General features: G+C 48.9%; 1 protein-coding gene across 6 annotated transcripts in view; it reads left to right on the forward strand.

Moving 5' to 3' along the window:
- Positions 1–18,671, forward strand: part of Tcf25 (transcription factor 25) — a 33,439-nt gene extending 14,768 nt beyond the window's left edge. For 2 of the 6 annotated variants that reach the window (XM_037206347.1, XM_037206346.1), the window contains 13 exons: positions 3,061–3,143; positions 4,529–4,659; positions 5,987–6,086; positions 6,866–6,959; positions 8,239–8,331; positions 8,458–8,563; positions 10,336–10,495; positions 11,671–11,758; positions 12,326–12,484; positions 13,638–13,728; positions 14,356–14,435; positions 15,668–15,740; positions 16,112–16,372. In XM_037206347.1, coding sequence (XP_037062242.1) covers positions 3,061–3,143; positions 4,529–4,659; positions 5,987–6,086; positions 6,866–6,959; positions 8,239–8,331; positions 8,458–8,563; positions 10,336–10,495; positions 11,671–11,758; positions 12,326–12,484; positions 13,638–13,728; positions 14,356–14,435; positions 15,668–15,740; positions 16,112–16,270 — 1,417 coding nt within the window. In that variant the 3' untranslated portion in view covers positions 16,271–16,372. Of the gene's footprint in view, positions 1–3,060; positions 3,144–4,528; positions 4,660–5,986; positions 6,087–6,865; positions 6,960–8,238; positions 8,332–8,457; positions 8,564–10,335; positions 10,496–11,670; positions 11,759–12,325; positions 12,485–13,637; positions 13,729–14,355; positions 14,436–15,667; positions 15,741–16,111; positions 16,373–18,401 lie in introns of those variants that run through there. The other 4 variants (XM_028880902.2, XM_028880903.2, XM_028880905.2 and 1 more) reach the window with 4 other exon arrangements.
- The last annotated feature ends 2,785 nt before the right edge of the window (positions 18,672–21,456 follow it).

Here is a 21,456-nt window from a genome sequence, read left to right on the forward strand (position 1 = left end):
ACTTTTCTTGTTGCTGTGACAAACACCTGAGAGAAGAGACTTGAGGAAGGATTTATTGTGGCTCACAGTTTAGGGGGACACAGTCTGTCATAGGAAAGACATGGCGGCAGGAGTGGGAGGCAGAGGTCACGTGTGTCCGCAGTCAGGAAGCAGAGAGAGAGAGATCCCGGGGCTCAGAAGGTTTTCTTTTCACCCTTTATTGAGTTCAATATTCTAGCCCGTAGGTTGGTGCTGCTCACATTCAGGATAAGTCTTTCTATAAGTGCCTTCACAAACATACCAGAGTGTGTCTTAGTAATTCCAATTATTGTCAAACTGACAGTGAGGTTTAGCCCTCCTGCTCTCTCCCCGCACCCCTGCTTTGTCTGTCTGCCATTCCGTTATAGTTTTTATGTTCTGTTTCTGTAAATTGTAGTTACTGATATTAGTTAATAATTGTATTTATTTCACTCTATATGGTGCTAGGGTTAGACCCACAGCCTTACAAATGCTGAGTACACATAGACCATCCCTCAATCCTGGACTTAAACTACTGAACAGCTTAGACTATAGGCAGATACCACCATGACCTCAGTTCCTTTGTTACTTTTATAGTATTATATTTATTTCTTTAAAACTGTTAAGTTGGGCCAGAGAGGTGGCTCAGAAAGTCACGTTGCCTGCTGCCAAGTTCAGTCCTAGAGACTAACATGATGGAAGGAGAAATAATTCACCTCAGTTGTCCTTCCTCCAGCCTTCACACTGAACCATGGCACATGTATGCCCATATGTGTGCATGAGTGTGAAATACTCAAATACATGGATCCACAAATACATGGATCAGTTTAAAAATGTAAAAAACAGGCTAGAGAGCTGATTAGCAGTTCAGAGCACTTGTTGCTCTCTCAGAAGATCTGGTTCTATTCCTAGTACTCAACCATCTGTAACTCCAGTTTCAGGGACTTTTAATACCCTTTTCTGACATCCACAATACCAGGCATGCTCATAGTACACATACATACATGTATACAAAACATTCATATACATGAAACAAATATAAAAAAGCTTTTAAAGATAAAAGTTTGGTGTTTGGTTTTGGTTTTGGTTTTTCAAGACAGGGTTTCTTTGTGTAGCCCTGGCTGTCCTGGAACTAGCTGTAGACCAGGCTGGCCCCAACTCAGAGCTCCACCTGTCTCTGCCTCCCCAGTGCTGGGATCAAATGTGTGTGCCATCACTGCCCAACTGAAACAAAAGATTTTTTAAAAACACATCCTTGGCTAGACTTGGTGGTGCTCACCTGTAATGCCTGGGCTGAGGAAGCTGAAGCAGGGGGATTTCAAGTTCAAGGCCAGTCTAGGCTACATGAAGAGACCCTGGGTGAAAATATAAAGACCCTGGTTTAAAAAAAAAAGTTATGTCCTACCAAAGATTTCTCCTAGAAGCTGCGGTGTTTTTCCTTTTCATTCTCCACCCCTTACCCTACTGCTTTGAGGCAAAGCCTGGAGCCTTTTTTCTCCCAATGTGGTCACTGCTCTTTTGGGGACTTCAACTTCCTGTTGTGACAGTATCTGTCCAAAGCTCCTTCCCAAACCCTTCTGAACATGCCCTCCACTCTGTGGGTCTGAGAACCTCAAGGTGTTCCTCTGGACCCTCCCTCTGGACCCTAAATTCCCCCCCCTCCAGGCTAAAGGCTCACTTCAGGGCTAGGCAGGATGGCCTTCCCAGATCCCGTAGGCTTGGGACAGTTCACTTCTCAGGTCCTACCAGGAACCATCTATGGGTTAACTGCCTATCTTCTTTTCCTTCAGATTTTGACTATTTCTCTAATACACTTAGTTTTCTCCTTCAGTTATTTTATTTCTTTTTGAGAGAAAAAAAAAAAGCTTTTCTACCTTGTTTCTGAAAATACAACTTGTTACTCATTCTTTTCGAAGTGGCTGAAATTATCAAGGAAGCATAGAGAGTCACACATATCCACATGTGACTCACTCAGGTCAACCCAGCTCTCCCTCCTGGAAGCAGGAAGCTCCTTTCTCCTCCCCTGCCATCTGTGCCCTCCTGGTCACCATCTGATCAGGACATGGGGAGGTGGGGAGGTTTGGCTCCTATGATCCATGCAAGATCTGTGTGAGGAGCCTGGCCTTCCTTTCCCTGCAGACCTTTAGTGCTCCTGTCAGGCTAATGTTGTTCCACACATGTGCTCATGCCCTTCAGTGGTCTTCCTTATCACCGTTGCTTCCTCTTCAGACTTCACTGTGTTGATGTATCAGTCAGATGTTCCTCTCACTGTCTTGCACTTAGCCATAACCAAGGGTTACTGATGCGCTAGAGGAGCCAGCTCATAGCTCATGTGTGTCAACAGAATACTATCAGGCCTGGCTTACTCCCCCCTCCCCCCCCAGACAGGGTTTCTCTGTGTAGCTTTGGAGCCTGTTCTGGAACTCTCTCTGTAGACCAGGTTGGCCTCAAACTCAGAGATTCGCCTGGCTCTGCCTCCCGAGTGCTGGGATTAAAGGCGTGTGCCACCACTACCTGGCTGGCCTGGCTTATTTTTATTGTTTTATTTTGGGCTTTCAATTTTTTTGTTTCCTTATTCATGTTCCTACCTTTTTGTGTAAGACAGGGTCTCAATATGTATCCTTGACTGTCTGGAGCTCTCTGTGTAAACAAAGCCAGCCTCAAACTCACAGAGATCCACCTACATCTACTTCTTGAGTGCTGGGATTAAAACTGTATGCCACCACACCTGTCCCCCTCTGCCTTTTTAGTGGACTGTATAAACTTTCTCTTTTAATTTGTCTTTGCTGTGGATGAACCTAGAGCCTCACATGTGCTGGGCAAGTTCTCAGAGCTTCACCTGCAGCCTGAATTCGTTTTTCTGTTTCTGTGGTTATATGATGGTGGCTACTCTGTTGCTAATGCCCAGTTCCATCTTGCCCACTAGCCACTCTACTCAGCTTCTTTTCCATGTAACTTCCTTGCCTGCATCTTGAGTTTCACAGTTCCCATGGAGATTAGGCAGACCAATCTGGTCCCTGTCCACTATGGAAAATAAAACTGTACTGTGTTCTGTTTCTCCAGGCCTCGACAAAGACAGCGTGTATATCCCAAGTGTACATGGCTGACAACCCCTAAAAGCACTTGGCCCCGATACAGCAAACCAGGTGAGGCCCTGCTGGGTTTTGGGCAGTGACTTAGATTCGGTACTAATACTCTTGGTTCTCTTGGGCAGTCACATTTACTTTAAATTGTTATTTCATAGCAAGCTACCAAATATGCATAATTTAAAGAAAGAGGGCAAGGCAGGCGGCAGTGGCACACACCTTTAATCCCAGCACTCGGGAGGCAGAGCTGGGTGGATCTCTGTGAGTTCAAGGCCAGCCTGGTCCACAGAGTGAGATCTAGGGCATGCTCCAAAACTACACAGAGAAACCCTGTCTCTAAAAAAAAAGAAAGAAAGAAAGAAAGAAAAGAAAAAGAGCAGCAGTACAGAGAGACAAGAGGGCATGATGGAAGTGTCCAGAGACCCTTTTCCATGTCTCGATCGACAGGCATGAGAGCCCCTCAGAGGGTAAGGGTGTGTAGCTGGGCTGGTGATAGTGATGTAATAGGCCTGCCTCTCCCCACCAGTCCTGGCTCTTCTGTGCGGGTGAAGAACCGTATGGGAGCTCTGGGCCTGTGCACTGGTGCCTAACAGTATCTTTTGTCTCTTGCCTTGTCAACAAGAACACCTACACATGTAGGCAAGCTTGTTGACCGTGTGGTCCTGCTAGACTCTGGCCTTAGATAGGACTATTTTAGGAGGGGAACTTAGTGACCAAGAATTACTGTCCTATTTAATGGAATTTTTTTTTTTTTTAAGATTTTATTTATTTATTATGTATACAGAAGAGGGCACCAGATCTCATTACAGATGGTTGTGAGCCACCATGTGGGTGCTGGGAATTGAACTCAGGACCTATGGAAGAGCAGTTGGTGCTCTTAACCTCTGAGCCATCTCTCCAGCCCTTTAATGGAAATTTACCAGAGAGAAATTCCTGTACACTCAACATTGTACATAAGGAACAGAGAAAAAGCATCTAGTTATAACTCACCATCACCTGTAGGATCTGGTGTAGTGCTCACTGCATAGCCACTTTGGATGCTAATCCCCCAAACCTGGACATGGTGTTCCCACCAGGCGGATACAGTGCTGTAGTCTCTAGTTTGGCTTCTAGCCAGCAATACTGACCTGGCACATTTCCCTCCTGTGTGTACTCTGGGTGGGTCTGAGGAAGCAAAACAGACAGGACTCTAGGTCTTGGTACAGCTCCTGCAGTGTGAGCAGGCCTACACACTCCGCAAGAGCTCTCGGCAGGTATCATCTTACAGCCTGTATAGCATCAGAACTGGCAACATGCACCAGACACTCAGTTTGAGTTGAGTTCATGTGGTGTATTTGTGCCAGGAACAACAGGAGGACTGTGACTGCCTGGCACTGCAGAGTCCTGCCAAGTGCTACAGCCTGGCCCCCAGCACGCCCTCCCTGAGCAATAGTCATTTCTTCCAGGTCTGTCAATGCGGCTGCTGGAATCCAAGAAAGGCCTTTCTTTCTTTGCATTTGAGCACAATGAGGAGTACCAGCAAGCACAGCACAAGTTCCTGGTGGCTGTGGAGTCCATGGAGCCAAACAACATTGTGGTGCGTAATCCTGCAGCTCCTGATGGCAGAGATCAAGTGGTGTACTATGCCTGGGCCAGCTCCCTCTGTGGTTTGGGGAGGCTTGTCTGAGAGCAGCTGCTTCCCCTAAGAATGGAAGATCCCTGTGTGCAGAGCAATCAGACCCTGTGTTCAGAGGAAGTGTGCTTGGCTCCTCAGAGGAGAGCCACACTCTGCCCTCAGTTCCCTTCTGCGGACTGTGTGCAGGGCATTGTGGGGTCTTTCCCCGGCTGTCTTTGCCTTTAGCTTAGGTGATACAGCAGTGGGTATTCGTGACTCCCTTCTTCAGGTACCCTGTGCCTTTTGTGCTCCCCCAGCCTGTGTTCTGAGTACCCCGTCAGCCCCAAGTGTGGGCCACAGTTTGTAATCACTGAGGACAAAGAGGAGCTCATACTTTGTGCCTTTGTATACCTGACCCCTGAATGATGTCACATTCCTTTGAGGAGAAGAAAAATGCTAATTTCCAGGGCTGGAGAGATGACTCAGAGGTTAAGAGCATTGGCTTGTCTTCCAGAGGTCCTGAGTTCAATTCCCAGCAACCACATGGTGGCTCACAGGCATCTGTAATGAGATCTCTTCTGGCATGCAGGCAGAACACTGTATACATAATAAATAAATCTTTAAAAAAAAAAGTTAGTTAGAAAAATGATAATTTCCATGCTCTTGGTTAGGGCATAGAGAGCTAATTAGGCCAGTTTCTGATTCCTACCTTCAACTAGATCAGTGGTTCAGCTGAGCCACAACACCATATACCTTGAGTTAAAAGTAGACTATGAGCCAGGCATGGTGGTATACTCCTTTAATCCCAGCACTTGGGAGGCAGAAGCAGGTGAATCTCCGAGTTAGATGGCAGCCTGGTCTACATAGTGAATTCCACCAGCCAAGAATACATAGTGCAACCCTTTCTCTCAAAAAAAAAAAAAAAAAAAGAGAGAAAGAAGGAAGGAAGGAAGAAAAGAAAAGAAAAGAAAAAAGAAAAGCTAGGGCTGGAGAGATGGCTGAGTGGTTAAGAGTACTAGCTGGTCTTCCAGAGGTCCTGAGTTCAATTCCCAGCAACAACATGGTGGTTCACTACCATCCATTGAGGGATATGATGCCCTCTTCTGGCATAAAGTTGTACATGCAGACAAAGCACTCTAACATAAAATAAATAAATAAAGCTTTAGGGGAAAAAAAGACTGAAAACAAAAAAAAAAAAACAAAACCTATGACTATTTCATTTTTGATCATTTTTCCTAGCATGGGGCACGGCCTGGTGCCAAGGGTTCTACCTGCAGTTTTTCTCTAAAACTATCTTCCTTTCCAACAGGTTCTGCTCCAGACAAGTCCCTATCATGTTGACTCACTTCTGCAGCTCAGTGACGCCTGCCGCTTTCAGGAGGATCAAGAGATGGCTCGAGACCTTATAGGTGAGCCAGCTTACCTGCACGAGCCCCTCGAGCCCCTCCGGCTCACAGGCAAATGCTACTTCCTGAGATGACAGAGGATGCTCCACGGAGATAGATAGAGCCCACCTGGGTGGAACATACAGTTGATTGTATCTAGTGCACGCCAGTTGTGTAGCCTCTACCACCCTCTGTACCTGTCAGTTGTAAAGCGCTCTGGTCTGTGTAAGCAGTTCTGTCCTTCGGTCCTGGGAACTGCTAGTGTCCGTTGTCTGCAGTTGTGCCTGAAGCGTAGAGTTCACGCAAACGTGTGGCCTTTGTGCTTGGCTTCTTTCGTTTACCGTCTTCGTTATCCCTGTTGGAGCATGTATCATACTGGCACACTGTTTTTGCTATATAATACTCCATCTGTGTGCAGACTGCACTTTCTGTACCTGTCATCGGCCGATGGACACTTAGGTTGTTTTCTGGCTATTGGAAATGGTGCTGCTGTGAAGACACCTGTGCAGGTTTCGTGAGGATGCATGTTGGCGTACACACGTGGGTACTTGGTGTTAGCAGATCACAGCACCAGTTGTAATCTGGTATATGAAGCATTTCCCTCTGGAGCTTACAAATGTATGTTGCAGTAAACTTAGAGTCATTGAAGAATACCTGGGAAGTCCTGTGTGTGCCCTCTCTCTTTCAGGGTCCCAGTTACATGACCTCCCTCCTTCCAGAACGTTCCTTGTTTTGAGTTGTTAGAGGAGAGAGTTACAGTCATTGTGTCTGTGACACCCTCCTCTGGTATTTGTGGCCCACAGAGAGAGCACTGTACAGCATGGAGTGTGCATTCCATCCCTTGTTCAGTCTCACCAGTGGGACTTGCCGGCTGGATTACCGCAGACCTGAGAACAGGTGAGTTTGGTTCACCCTAGAGTGAGTGATGGGCTACTTTCAAGTCACGTGAGTGACTATTGTGAGTTTAGTGGGGAACAGGTGATGCAAGACTGTCCCTGAGGATGGATCAGGGTCCTGAAGATCCAGAGTACCTTGTAAGCTTTGGTGTGCTCACAGCAGAGGACTGGGCTCAGGGAACCAGGCATCAGATTGGTCCAAAATTAAACCTATTCAGGTTATAACAGTTCTGACAAGCCACAGAACAGTGAGGGCAGGAATCATGCTTCCCATGTTTTTGGAGGAAGAGACCCATTCCCAGTGAGGTTAAACTATTGTAGAATGCTTTGCAGTTGTGTCTCCTGATTCTTAAATCTGAGATGAGCATGGATTCAGCTTGACTTGAGGAATCCTGCAGCGAGTACTCTCTTTTCCGTGTTTCTCTAAGCCCGCCCACCTGTACGTGTCCCCCTTCCTCCCTCACACGTAGCACTCTACTTTCTGGATATCCCTGTCTGCCGCACCAGGAAGTCCCCCACCTTAGCCACAGCCATTGTCTGCTCTCCTGCACAGTGTTGGGTTCCTGTGTATTGCTTTTGTCTCTTCTAGTTAAACTCTTACTTCTTTAAACAAGTTCTAAAATTAAGTCACCAAGATGACTAAAGCTGTCCAGCTTTATCCATCCAGGTGTAAGGCTATGACAACTGTTAAAATCTGAGCATAAGTTAAGAGTATTATATAGGTTCTAATTCTCTTCCTTTAAATGGTAATCAGAAAACAACTAGCAAGAAGGCAGGTTTTGCCAGGTATGGTGGCACATGCCTGTAGTCACAGCACTGAGAGGTAGGAATCAGTTGAGGTCATCTCTGATTACATAGTAATTTGATGCCAGCCTGGGCTACATAAGATCTCCTCTTAAGGAAGCAAAAAAGAAAAAGAAGAAAAGAGAGGTTTCACATACACTTGATTGTAGCCTAGCATAGTGGCACCCGTGAACAGACTCAGCATTCTGAAGTAGGAAGATCTCTTGAGCCAGTTTGTTCAAGGTCAGACTTGGCAGCATAGTCAGACCATGTCTCAAAACCAGGAAAGCTTGATTTTCATGTCTAAGTACATTTATAACTAAATGACAAGGAGCACGTATTTCCTCCAGACACACAGGGGATGCTCACAAACACTATATCTAGCCACTTAGGAAATGCTGTCTCAACCCAGAGGGCGGACACACTGCTGGGCCTCTCACTTGTCGTGCTCTGCTGCCTTTCTGTCACTGATTCATGGATAACTGTCTTTGATCTAGGAGCTTCTACCTGGCCCTCTACAAGCAGATGAGTTTCTTGGAGAAGCGAGGATGCCCACGTACTGCACTGGAGTACTGCAAGCTCATCCTGAGGTGAGTATTCACTTTGACTGCATGGCCACCTGTCCCCACCACAGTGGCCCCAGATCTGTGGGGACTCGAGCCATGACCACACTCCCTCTGTCTCCCTTGTCTCCGCTTACTGTGCTGCCTCGGAAGCCTTGAGCCAGATGAGGACCCCCTGTGCATGCTGCTGCTTATTGACCACCTGGCCTTACGGGCCCGGAACTATGAGTACCTGATCCGCCTCTTCCAGGAGTGGGAGGTATGTGGAAGCTGTGTGTCTCCCTTACCTGGCTCAGCTACATCTCTGTGTTTGAGGGACAGTTTTGTGATACGATGGTGAAGGCATGAGTCAGCCCAGGTAGATCCCTAGGGCCTCCTGCTTTTCTGGCTTCCTCATTACCTCTGCTGAACAATTACAGTCTTCCTAGATGGTGTCCCAGTAGCCTTTCGAGAACCCCAGTTCACAGGCCTGCACCAAGTACGTATGCACAAACAGTGGTACTAGTAGTGATGAAAAGTTGGGAAAACCCCAGAACTCACTGTGGTCCACTTAAGAGGCAATCATGAGGCAGAGCACCATCCATATAGGGTTGACACAGGGAACCTCAGCATACAGAACCACAGTCTGCAGAAATGCTGGAGAGACAGCATAAACCAGTCCCTTGTGCCTTGCCAGATTTGCATGTAAATAAAAGTGAAGAATGGCCTGACACCACACTGCTAGTCTCTGGCCCAGCTGCTATGAATGCTAAGTATACCGTGGGTGCCCAACATCACCAGGAAAGAACATAACTGTCTGTCCATGACTGTGGACATGTGTCAAAGTGACAATTTCAGTTTATCGAGTTAACTACCATGCTTTAAGATCAGCTCTGCTGTTCTCCATAATGCAACTGCTAGACACTGTAGAGAGTACAGGACTCCCATCCCATCCCATGGTTGGTTCTTGTCAGAGAAGAGAGGCATTGGGTTTTGTGCTGGTTGCTTCCACCAGGGCCTAGTAAGGGCTAAATCATTTTAAGTTACATGATGTTTGGTGTAGTTGGCCAGGAAGTTTTGCTTGTTGGGATCTGATTTGTAGACTCCCTGGAGCTCATGAGAGCATGGCTACAGGAAATGACAAAGGGTTGCAGGCAAGTGATCATTGTGGCTTATGTAGTTGTAGAATAAAAAGCAGGGCACAGTGGTTTGTGATGTAACCCCAGTTATTGTAGGGCACAGGGCAGGGGCAGGTGCATTGGCTAGCTAGCCTAGACAGACTGATGCTCTTAGGTGTGGTGAGAGACTTATCTCAGAACATAAAGGTCGAGAAGCAGAGAGACGGCCTCACAGGTAAAGCCCTTGAGACCAGCCTGATGACGTAAGTTTGGTCCTTAGGACCACATAGTGGGAGGAAAGAACCGACTTCTGCAAGTTGTCCTCTGGCCTCTACATGTGCTACGGTGTGCATGTGTATGTACACGTGCACACTAAATAAATAGAGTGTGGATGACTTTTAAAAGCTAAGAACTGAGATAGATTTGGAAAACAATTGAGGAAAGACCTCCAGCCTCTGCACTCATGTATCTTTGTGCACCACCATACATACCTGATGGAGAAGACGTAGAACAAGTCACCAGCCTTCTCACGAACCATAGAGAAAGAAAGGAAAGCACTGGAAAACACTTCTAGGTTAGGTGGAGTCAGACCTCACTTTTGATGACTTACTTTGTAAGCTTTCTGCATAGGCAAGAAGGCTGGCTTCCCTGCTTCCAGAGCTGAGAGTCTAGGCAGGGGACACCCATTGTTAGGGGCCTCTGAGGCCCCGCCTGCTGCTCTAGCATCTGTCATCTGGCTGGGCTGATTCCTATCCTTCTGTGTCCTCTTGTGTTTCCTACATGTAGAGAATGGGTTTTCTTCATCCTGAGTTAAGGTGAGAGGCCCACAAGGAACAGTTGTGGGGCTCACCTGGTATCCACCGTACACTTGTAAACGATGCGTTCTGTCTTCACAAGCTTAAGGCCGCAGACTTCGTTTCTTCGTCCCTTACAGGCTCATCGGAACCTATCCCAGCTCCCAAATTTTGCCTTCTCAGTTCCACTGGCATATTTCCTTCTGAGTCAGCAAACAGACCTACCTGAGCATGAGCTCGCCTCTGCCAGGCAGCAGGCTTCCCTCCTGATACAGCAGGCACTCACTATGTTCCCTGGAGGTAAGCGCCACCCCTTGTCTGGGGATCGAGTCTAGGTCACAGCCCTCCCCATACTTCACGGGAAGATTGCCTTTCCCTAAAGGCCTAAAGACTTGCTGTGGTTCTAGTTAGATAGCTAGTCTACCTGCTTCAATGAGCCTGCTACAAGTTTGGGGAGGGTGGGAAGAGAGAGGACAGATGTCTTCCCTGAGGTTTACTTTCGGGATGGGAGAGCAGGGCATTTTCCAGAACATGCAGTATGTTAGATGGTCTTTGGTACTAGAGGGAGAAAAGCAGATGTAGTATCTAGAAAGGCCTAAGGCTAGCCCAGATGCAGCTTGAAGGGCACTGGCTGTGAGTAGCCAGGAGGAGGCCCTGGTCTACTGTCCAGGCATTCTCACAGACGTGGCCAGGAGAGTAAGGTGATTACCTACCCAGATCTTTCCTAAGAGTGTACTCAGAGTGAAACTGACAAGATTCCTATGGGGCCGACTTCTTTTCTACTAGAAAGTCCCAGAATTGGTACCACATTGTAGACTCTGAGTTCCTTGAGCCTTGGCCAGAACTCTGCCTACCCACCAGACCTGAGCAACCTCAAGCAGAAATAGTGCCTATTTGCTAACCCCAGTGAGGGTCAGTTCCATTACTTAGAAGCTGCTTATGCCTTATGTGGTTTGGTGTAGCTAGCATTACCTCCTCACAGGATGCTGCAGTATGAGCATGTCCCCAGGAAGTCACTGGGAGGACTGTGTTGGTAGATTACCAGCATGCGGGCTGTTTTAGAGAAGCTAGCACTTCGCTGAATAGTACTACATGCAAGGGAGCCCTGTGTTAGCCACTGATCTGCTCCTGGTCCCTGCAGAGTTAGCTCTTGCAGGGCACAGTCAGCTCCACTCTCACGTCTGACCTTCATATGATCAAAGCATCCAGCCACCCATGCTTGGAGGGGATAGGCAAGTCTTCCTTGGATGCAAATGGAACAAGAGGCAGCAGGATATGCATGGACTTCCCCAGGGTTCAGAGGTACCTTGGCATCTAGTGTGAGAGACCCAGCCTAGGAACAAATTGGCAATGGTGGTCAGAAATGGCCCCTTGGCTATCCAGCTTCCTTTACCTTAAGAATACTTAGTGGCTGGGAGCCATTACAATAAGGGCTGCAGAATACATGGAGCCTTTACCCTTTTTTTTTTTTTCAGCTCTTATGCCATTGCTGGAGTATTGTAGTGTGCGGCCTGATGCAACAGTTTCAGATCACCGCTTTTTTGGGCCAGATGCTGAGATAAGGTAACGATGTGAGCCTGTAGGCACTGTTCCCCTCACCCTTAAAGGAAGAGAGGAGCCTGTCCTGGGGGACCCTATGCAGCTGAGGAAGCCCCTAGAGCCCACATCCATGTGCAAGACTTCTCACCTCTGCAGGGCAGGTGAGCAGCCTCTAGTCTAAAAAATGGGGTTCGCTCATGATCTTTGCTATCATTAATTTTCTCCAGATTTCTGTATTGTCACATTTCTCATAGACCAGAAAAAAGAGCAATATATATCATGTCATGGCCCCCACCCTTCCTACAGACTCGTAATCCGCAGCTGAGGGCCATCCTTTGGTGCTGTTCCACACAGGAAAACATACTCATTCTGGTGTTTTTCACATTTCTGTCAAGTGGTCAGTATTACTGAACTCAGACACCAAGGAGTGTGCTCCGCCCTTCAGGAATACCCAACCCTCCGAAGGTGGAATATCCCTGGTCAGCGGCTGAGGGCTAACCTCCTTTAGTCCAAGGCACTAGGCTTTTCCTGGCTTTCCCTCTGCCCACCATGGAGCTCTGCCAAAGGTCTGGTTCCCTTGCTCTTCCACAGCCAGCCCCCTGCCCTGAGCCAGCTGGTGAGCCTGTACCTTGGGAGGTCACACTTTCTTTGGAAAGAACCCGCCATTATGAGCTGGCTGGAGGAAAACGTCCGTGAGGTTCTGCAAGCAGTGGATGCCGGGGACCCTGCTGTGGAGGCCTGTGAGAATAGGTGAGCTGAGCCTGACAGATATGTCAGAGAACCTAACTTAGGGAGGGCACCTGCTGGCATGAGTCCTTTATGTGTCTCCTCCTGGGTCTTTCTCATAGACATAGGGCCTCTGATTTCAGCTTGACTTTGAAGGAGCCACCAGGGGGTCCTGGGCATGGCTACTGCACAGAGATGTGGAGGAGTGTGTGGTTTTGTTTAGTTTGTTTCTGCTTTTGTGCTGTGTTTCCATGCTTGCTATCATGATTGCTTTTCTTACCCTTCTTGACAAAGATTGGAGCCAAGAGGTCACCAGAGCAGCTGACCTCCTCTCCACCTGTGGGGTTTCCTGTAACATAGAACCTGTTACGCTGCGTTTAAGAAGCAGCCCCTTCGGGTGGTGGTGGCACACGCCTTTAATCCCAGCACTTGGGAGGCAGAGGCAGGCGGATCTCTGTGAGTTCGAGGCCAGCCTGGGCTACCAAGTGAGTTCCAGGAAAGGCGCAAAGCTACACAGAGAAACCCTGTCTCAAAAAACCAAAAAAAAAAAAGAAGAAGAAGCAGCAGCCCCTTTGCCCGTTTGTGCAGTTTTGCTCATGGTCCCCATCAGCATCCTGGCTCTGTTATCTACCTGGGCCATGGAATCAGGAGGTCCAGTGTAGACATGAGGCTAAATTCCAGACTGTCTGAGGACCAGTGGTAGACGTGTGGCTAGATTCCAGACTGTCTGAGGACTGGGGAAGAGGAAGAACTATTGCTTCTAGCCCCCCCAGTCTTAGAACTGCTGCATGGGCTGCATACTTCTCCCTGCGCTGCTTCTCAGCTCTGTGCCCAGCAGGCGGCAGGCCCCATACGGTAGCAGTAACAGTGACACACCCAGGGATTCTGTTGTGGACACTTCTTTAGTGTCTCACCAGAGTACCCACAGCCGTCTTCATTTTCATCTCACGGATGAAGGTACCAAATTGCAGACTGATCTAGTAGACTTTGCTTTCAGAGTCTACTCTGCCACAGGGCTAGTAGCACAGTTTCCCCCCAAGAATGAGAGATGGGAGGTTTTATTTACCACAACTGGAACAAGCCAGTCCTTGCTGGATCTTTCCCAAGGTGGGTATGGTTGACTTGGTGTTTTATACCAGTTTATCAGTTTATCTGCCATTGTCTACTCTGGCCTCAGGCGGAAGGTGCTGTACCAGCGTGCACCCAGAAACATCCACCGCCATGTGATACTCTCTGAGATCAAGGAGGCTGTTGCTGCCCTACCCTCGGTAAGAGAAGAATGCTGAAAATGGGGGCTTTGTGTGTGCCAGTCACATTGTAGCTGCCTACAGATTGGCCTGCGTGCCAGGCAGAGCTGGAACTGGTACAGAGGGCTCTTCCCCTCAGCCAGCTTCTCTGGGCCTTCCTCACTGTATTGTTGCGTTAGTGAGCTATCCCACCAGAGATAGCGTCCCACTCTCTGTGATGGAGACCCCTGCAGCAATCCTTCACAGAGCTGTACCTGCTGTGTTTTCTGTTGGCACTCTCTCGGGGGTGGGCCAAGGCTGCATCAGCTGGTGATCCAGCAGCTCAGTGGGACCCGGTGCTCTCCTCCTTAGTTCACGTGTGTAGTCAGGCCGGTCATTTGTGACGTGGACGTAGATGGTAGCGCCTGTGGAAAAGGCCCTTCGCTCCTCATCCTACTGATGGAGGAAGTCATACATGTTCCCCTGACTATCCTCTGGGAGAGACTGTTCCACTTAGACCCAAAGTTTCTTGGAACAGAAACAGCACTTCTGCCAGATGGAGTGAGTGGCTGCCTCCTGGCAGATGGGTCAGGTCTCAACAGCTGAAACTTAGGAAGGCTGAGGCTGCCAGCAGTGCTCCAGCATCTCTGTTTTTGTCCCCTCCTAAAGGATGTGACCACACAGTCTGTGATGGGGTTTGATCCTCTGCCTCCCCTGGACACCATCTACTCTTACGTCCGACCAGAAAGGTACCGTCCCTGCTTTGTTCCCATACCCACACCCCTCGTTGGTCCTTGGGACTTGCTGCAGCTGTCCTTACAGATTAGAAGGAAAAGGCAAACACAGGCTAACAGGGTCAGTCCACTCAGGAATAGGGGACACACAGTGTAACATGAAACGTCCTCTGAATCCACCAAAGGTCTGAGCACCTCCCTATAGGTTTATAGCAGGTGTGAGAAGTACAGTGGGAAGCAAATTAAGGAGCCACCTCTGACCTGGTGCACTGTACAGCAGACATCAGACTTAGAACCTAGAGAGACATTGGGTCAAATTTACTTACGAACCTGTGGGAGAAATGACTACAAAGAAGGTTATGCCAGACCAGGAAGTGACAGTCACCTGCTTTGTAGAAAGATGTGGCCCAACCAGACAAAGGATGGCAGCTGGTACTCTAGCATGTGCAGAAGCCCCCTTCCAAGAGCAGAGTGTAAGGTCCCACCGGTGAGCAATGAAGGAAGGCCCATGTGGCCGAGCCCGAAGAATGGGGTTATGGGCCAGGCATTAATATGGAACAGGCCCGAGTCCCAGGCTGTCATGTGTATTTGGGCAGTTGGTAGAGTCTGACCAGGAAAGAACTCATTTCCCTTCCCTCCTACCCTTGACCCCTGCCTTACCTGGGTCTATTGCCTCACAGTCCATTCCAAGCAAGGAACACCAGGCCATCTAGACGCTGGCAAAACATGTTGAGTAGAGTGACTCTCATTTAAGGATTTAGATTAAGATGAGAATTTCCAGTGGATTCAGAAATATCTTGGCAGGCTGGCATAGCGAGCCATCTTGGTGTCCCCAGAGCAGACGTGGGATGATACTGTGCAGTAGAGCTGAGCTGCATCCCCTGAGATGCCCTGACCTTTACTGCCTGCCTTGGTGACTGCCAGCGCCGTCCCCAGCCTTCAAATGCTAGTCACCTTGTCTTCTTTCCACGTGACCCAGCAGGCTAGGTCCCTAAAGAGCCAGCACTCTGGGACTGGTTACCTCTCCTTTCTCGTTGCTCTGGGGTGTCCCCAGCTCCACCCTAGGCTGGTTAGTAGTCATCACTGCCCGCCCCAGATCCTGATCTGCAGTTTAGGACCCAGAGCCTTAGCTCCACTTAGAGGCTGCCTCTTCCTAGCCTTTAGGAGACTGGGTAAGAACAGCGGGCAAGGCCTGGGACCCCACAGTGTCTGCTGACCTCATATTCTTAACTCGTTTTCATTTTCAGGCTGAGTCCAGTCAGCCATGGCAACACAATCGCCCTCTTCTTCCGATCATTATTGCCAAATTACACCACAGAGGTATGTTGATTGAACACATTGGTCTTTCCCTCCCAAGTTGCTATGGGCAAGTCCGGCTCAGGGTGGAGGCAGGAATGGCTGAGACTGTGCCTGCCTGTGGTGCCATGTTTAGGAAGTGGGGACTTGGCCTGCTGACCTTGGCAGTAGCCATTTCAAGGTGAGTAAGTAGTGTGAGGCTGAGAGACGGCTCAACGTCGCGGTAGGTTGGCCATGGTTAAACGTGTGCTTTGGCTTTTTAGAGCTTCTTCTTCTGGGCAGGGACCTTGGGAGGGGACAGGCCCAGTCTTGGAGCTTGGGCTGCCTCAGACTGCTAAACCCCAGGTCTCAAATCTGTACAGACAGCCCCCACTTAGCTGTGTCTCATTGTTCAGGGGGAGAGGCTGGAGGAAGGAGTGGCCGGGGGTCCGAACCGCAATCAAGGCTTGAACAGGCTGATGTTGGCCGTACGTGACATGATGGCCAACTTCCACTTCAACGACCTGGAGGTGCCTCGGGAGGACAATCCTGAGGGCGAGGGGGACTGGGACTGACTGTCCAGATGCTGTGCCCAGAGCTGTGCAATTATGTTCCTGATTCTTTCCTGGTTGGAATTAACCAGTTCCCTGAAGTAGAAATGCTGACCATGTCATCCACCCGTGTCTTTTGTTTTCCCTCTAAATGTGAGTGGGGTATGCTCTGCTGTGAGTGAGCTTTTCCTCCAGTGCCCTCAGAAATAGGCCAGGAGCAGTGAGCCCCACACCATATACACCCTGCCATGTGCCTTACACTTCCAGAATTTCTAACATAATGCAGAGAAAGGGGTTTTCCTGGAGTCTTCAGTGCAAGGACCCCACATGCTCCTTGCTAGGGGGCACTGAACCTTCCACAATGCTGCACCCAGCGTGTTCGCAGTGGTGGGGGTCAAACCCAGGGCCTGGCACATGATCTACCATTGCATGATAGTCCCAGCCTAGGGATTTTATTAGTAAACTTGGAGGGCTGGAGGTGTGTCTCAGATGGTAGACTGCTTGTTAGCATGCACAAAGCCCAGGATTCGATCCCCAGCACAACACAAACCAGGTGTGGTAATGTTCATCTGTAACCTCAGTACTCAGGAGGTAGAGAGAGGGACAAGGGGATTAAAAGTTAAAGATCACCCTCTGAGCCGGGCGTTGGTGGCGCACGCCTTTAATCCCAGCACTCGGGAGGCAGAGCCAGGCGGATCTCTGTGAGTTCGAGGCCAGCCTGGGCTACCAAGCGAGCTCCAGGAAAGGCGCAAAGCTACACAGAGAAACCCTGTCTCGAAAAACCAAAAAAAAAAAAAAAAAAAAAAAAAAAAAAAAAGATCACCCTCTGCTATAAAGTGAGCTCAAAGCCAGCCTTAGTTACATGAGACCCCAGCTCAAAAGAGGCGATTGGGGCATGCAGTGCCCAGAACTGAAAGAAAAGCCAAGAAGCAGCTTTAAGGCAGAAAATTCAAGGATTCTTTGCAAAGGTTAAAGGGTGTTTGATCTAGGGATGAGTGGGGAGTCCTGACCAAGAACCTCAGTCCAGTGGCAGAACAGAGACACAGCCAGGCAAGGCCGGTCCATGTCTCATAAGCTGTCTGATTGTGGAAAGGTCCAGGCCACTGAGATGTTATAAGCTGTGTCAGGTATCTCTCGGGCAGCCCTGCCCATTTGTGTCTGTACAGAGACTGGGGGAGGAGGTACTGCCGTGGGCTCTAGTCTGAGAGATGGCTGGTGAAGCCCCCCCTAAGTCTTGGTCCATTGATTGCTTCCTGGGAGTTCAGATGACACTGGATCCATGGTATGGACGAGGTACAAATAAAGCATGCTTCAGGGATGTCCTGAGGAATCTAAATGGCTCAGTGAGTAAAGGTCCTCGCTTCCAAGCCTGATAACCCGAGTTCAATCCCCAGGACCCACATGGTGGATGGAGAGAGCTGACTCCTGCAGGGTGTCCTCTGACCTCCACACATACATTGTGGCATGTGCACACCTACACAAACACCAAATGGAAAAGGGGCAGCTTGGTGGTTAAAAGTACTTACTGTGCTTGGTGCTTTTGCAGAGGACTAGGGTTTGATTTTAAGCACCCATGGTGGGTAGCTCACAACCACCATAATTCCAGCCCCAGCATACAAACATATACATGATGTGGCTGAGCAGGGGCCCAGGTCACTGTCCCCTCAACGGGACGTTAAGGGCTGACTTGTACCCATCTGTAGTCAGCCTAAATGTCACAGCCCATTTCTAAGTTAGCCATTTGTAGGGGCCTCTGTGTTCAATATATGTGCCTGGTGAAAGATCACGTGTCACATGAATTGGTGCTGAGTCTCTGTTTTTTCTCCAGCATGAATTGGCAAGGCCATGAAGTCTGGATACAGGTTCTGCTGCTTGTGTTCATGGGTCAGCAGGGGCCTGGGGAGGGCAGGCCTGAGGGGCATAGCTCCCACCAGTTGCCTCACCTCCTCCTGGGTTTGGTGGGAGATCTGCACCCAGTCCCAGGGAGGGGTACTGTTGAGATGGTCCTAATTCACTGTCTGAATCCCAGGTTCCAGGTTGGAGTGGCCTGTGGTGAGTTTCAGCTAAGGGGAGGAGGGATTGGCTAGGAATGGGTTTGTTTGCTGGAAATGATAAGCAAGCACAGAAAACCTGGCATCCTGCCTCTTCCTTTCAGCAGCTGTAAGGCCATCCAGATGAGGATGTGATATCTGGAGCTGCAGCAGCTATTCTACAACCGCAAGGCAATGAACTCCAAAATGAAGAGCCAGTGTGCTAGGAACAGTGACGCAGAGGATGCCCTTGGCCTTCGGGGGACTTCCCACCTCCAGGCCTGTATCCTGAGAGGCCATTAAATGATTGGCTTCAGAAGTGTTGCTCAGACTTAAGTAATTTTCAACTGAATACATTTCTAATGGTGATAAATAAAAACCAGTCACTCACGTCATCTGTGGATCATCAGGAAAAGTAACTTTTGAGACAGCGTCTCAATGTGTAGCCCTTGATGGCCTGGAACTTGCTATGTAGACCAGGCTGGCCTCAGAAATCCACCTGCCTCTGCCTCCCAAATGTTAGAATTAAAAGCGTGCACCACCGCACCTAATCTGCTTGTCATCTAAACAGCTTTAAAGTCTGGCCTGCCACCCTGGTTGAGGTGATAGTGTATCCCGCTCCTCCCTGGACCCTCAGTCTCAGCAAGAGGTGCCTGCTTGTGTGCTCCTGTGCAGAATGCTTGTGGGCTCCTGTGCAGAATGCTTGTGGCTCCTGTGCAGAATGCTTGTGTGCGCCTGTGCAGAATGCTTGTGTGCGCCTGTGCAGAATGCTTGTGTGCTCCTGTGCAGAATGCTTGTGTGCTCCTGTGCAGAATGCTTGTGCGCTCCTGTGCAGAACTGTTGGGTGCCTGCTTGTGTGCTCCTGTGCAGAACTGTTGATTACTTGTGCATTTTCATGTAGTCAGGGAGAAAACCTGTTAGCTGCCTCCAGAGAAAGTGCAGGGGAAATGAATGACTTTCAGATGAAGACATGGTAACATAGCCTTTTTAAAATTTTATTATGTGTATGGGTGTTTTGCCTGAATGTGTGTCTGTGCGCCATGTACATGAGGTGCCCACAGAAACCAGAAAGGGATATATAGAAGAGGATGTTGGATCCCCTGGAACTCGAGTCGCAAACAATTCTCTCTCTTTTTTTTGGGGGGGGTGGGCAGGGGAGGATGGGTTAGACAGTGTTTCTCTGTGTAGCTCTGGCTGTCCTGGAACTCATAGAACAGGATGATCTCAAATTCAGAGATCCACCTGCCCCTGGCTCCCAAGTGCTGGGATTAAAGGTGAGCACCGCCACTGCCTGTCCCTCACAAACTATTCTTAGTCACTATGTGGGTGCTGGAAATCAAACCTGGGTCTTCTGGAAGAGCAGCCAGTGCTCTTAACTGCCTAGCCATCTCTTCAGCCCCAGGCATGGGCTTCTTGAATGCTGTCTTTTGTGACCAGAGCCAGAAGGGACCTGTTCATACTGCCCGGGAGCTCAGGGGACCTCCTGGGGAAGCACAGAGCCTCTCCCCAGTTGGTCTGCCTGTTGGAATGCAGGCTGCTCTTTGCTTCCTGGAGAGATCCCCATTAGCCATTCTCCAGGTAGTGTCCCCTACTAGGTAGATAGTCATTCCTATGTGCCATTTGTCATGTGCTTTTCCCAGGGCCACTGAGAAGTCACACTTGAAGTACAGTCAGGCTTAGGGCACTGGGCTCCATCCAGTCCAGACAACCCTGAGACTAACTTTGCCGTCTTCCCACCACAGCACAGCACAAGCTGACTTTCCCAGCTCTGCTTTCCTCTTTCCTTCTCTGAAGATTCTAGTTGTGACTTTGTGATCCAAAACGAGTCCCACGGCATGGTCACCTTCCTCTTAACACCCCTCAGCAGGGGCTTCCAGGAAGGATGTGGCTCCCTCTGCCAGAGACTGTTCAGTTCTCCCACCCTTTGAAGTCTGGCTGTCTGCAGGGTAAACTGTGGTTGTCTCAAAAACTTCATTCTGAAGCCAAAAATACCAGCATCTTTGAAATGGGACAGCACAGGAAGTTAGGGCAGGGGGCACTTGCTCTTTGATGTCCCAGAAGTGAAAAGTGGCCTGCAGCTACAGGGTGCCTGGGCATCATGTGGCTTTAGGGGCCAGCCATGGCATAGACCATCATGCCTCCACAGCCCATCAGACCTGGGACCCTTCTTGGCTAGAAGCAGAATAAGACCTGTGTTATAGGAGGCAGATAGCTGGGACGAATGTGGCAGTGTGAGCCCTTCTGTGAGGCTTGGGACACTCAGGACACCCAGAGTCACTTTCTCATCCTGAATACCTGTAACGCAGGACACCTGAGGGTGTGAACACAGTTTGTGAAACAGGTCCCGTTTGAAAAATGTTTTGGCCAGAGGTACTAAAGCTGAAGATAGACCTCATGCCTGCAATATTCCATTGGTAGGTGTCATTCAGCATAAGCACATGCCTGTGTCTGCTGCTGATGTCCAGCAAGACCTACCAACAGCACTGATCTGGATAAGGTTGGCCACAAGCTGACAAATGTCCAGGATGGGTTATTCACATAATGGGCACTACACAACCTGAATGTTTTAGTTACCAAAATAACAAGGTGACTCTTAGTGTGAACAGCGTATAAACTGGAAGATTCCATTTTATATGGTGTTCCAAGATAGACAAAATTGGTAGTGCTGAGGCCCAGGGAGGCCCAACATAACAGGTGTAAGTTGTATTTTATTCATTGACCTGGGAAAGTAGTCCTGATCATGCTCAGTTTGGCGTGTGTCACTTTTATAAGTGTCTTTTACTGCAGGGTTTTTAAATGAAAGCAAAAAGGTAAGTACAGAATGCAGATGTAAGAAACGACTAACATTTGTTAGTGGATGCTCACACGGTTCATGTGTGCTTTCACAGTGGCTCTTCTGTATGAGCACCTTATGACCAGAGAGTTGCCAGAGTAGGCGAGAGAAAGAACAGACCTTTAGCTGGGCAGGGTAATGCACACTTTTAATATCAGCACTCTGGCAGCAGAGGTAGGTCGATCTTTGTTTTGGACCAGCCTGCTCCACCAGGTGAGTTCCAGACCAGCCAGGGTTATATAATAGTGAGACCCTGTCTCAAAAAACAAACAAACAAACAAAAAAAAAACCTAAGAAGAATGGACTTTTAACACTAGTATTGCAAACACTGAAAGTGCACTCCCGCC

This window comes from Peromyscus leucopus, chromosome 5 (genome assembly GCF_004664715.2).
Source record: "Peromyscus leucopus breed LL Stock chromosome 5, UCI_PerLeu_2.1, whole genome shotgun sequence".
NCBI classification, from domain to species: Eukaryota; Metazoa; Chordata; class Mammalia; order Rodentia; family Cricetidae; genus Peromyscus; species Peromyscus leucopus.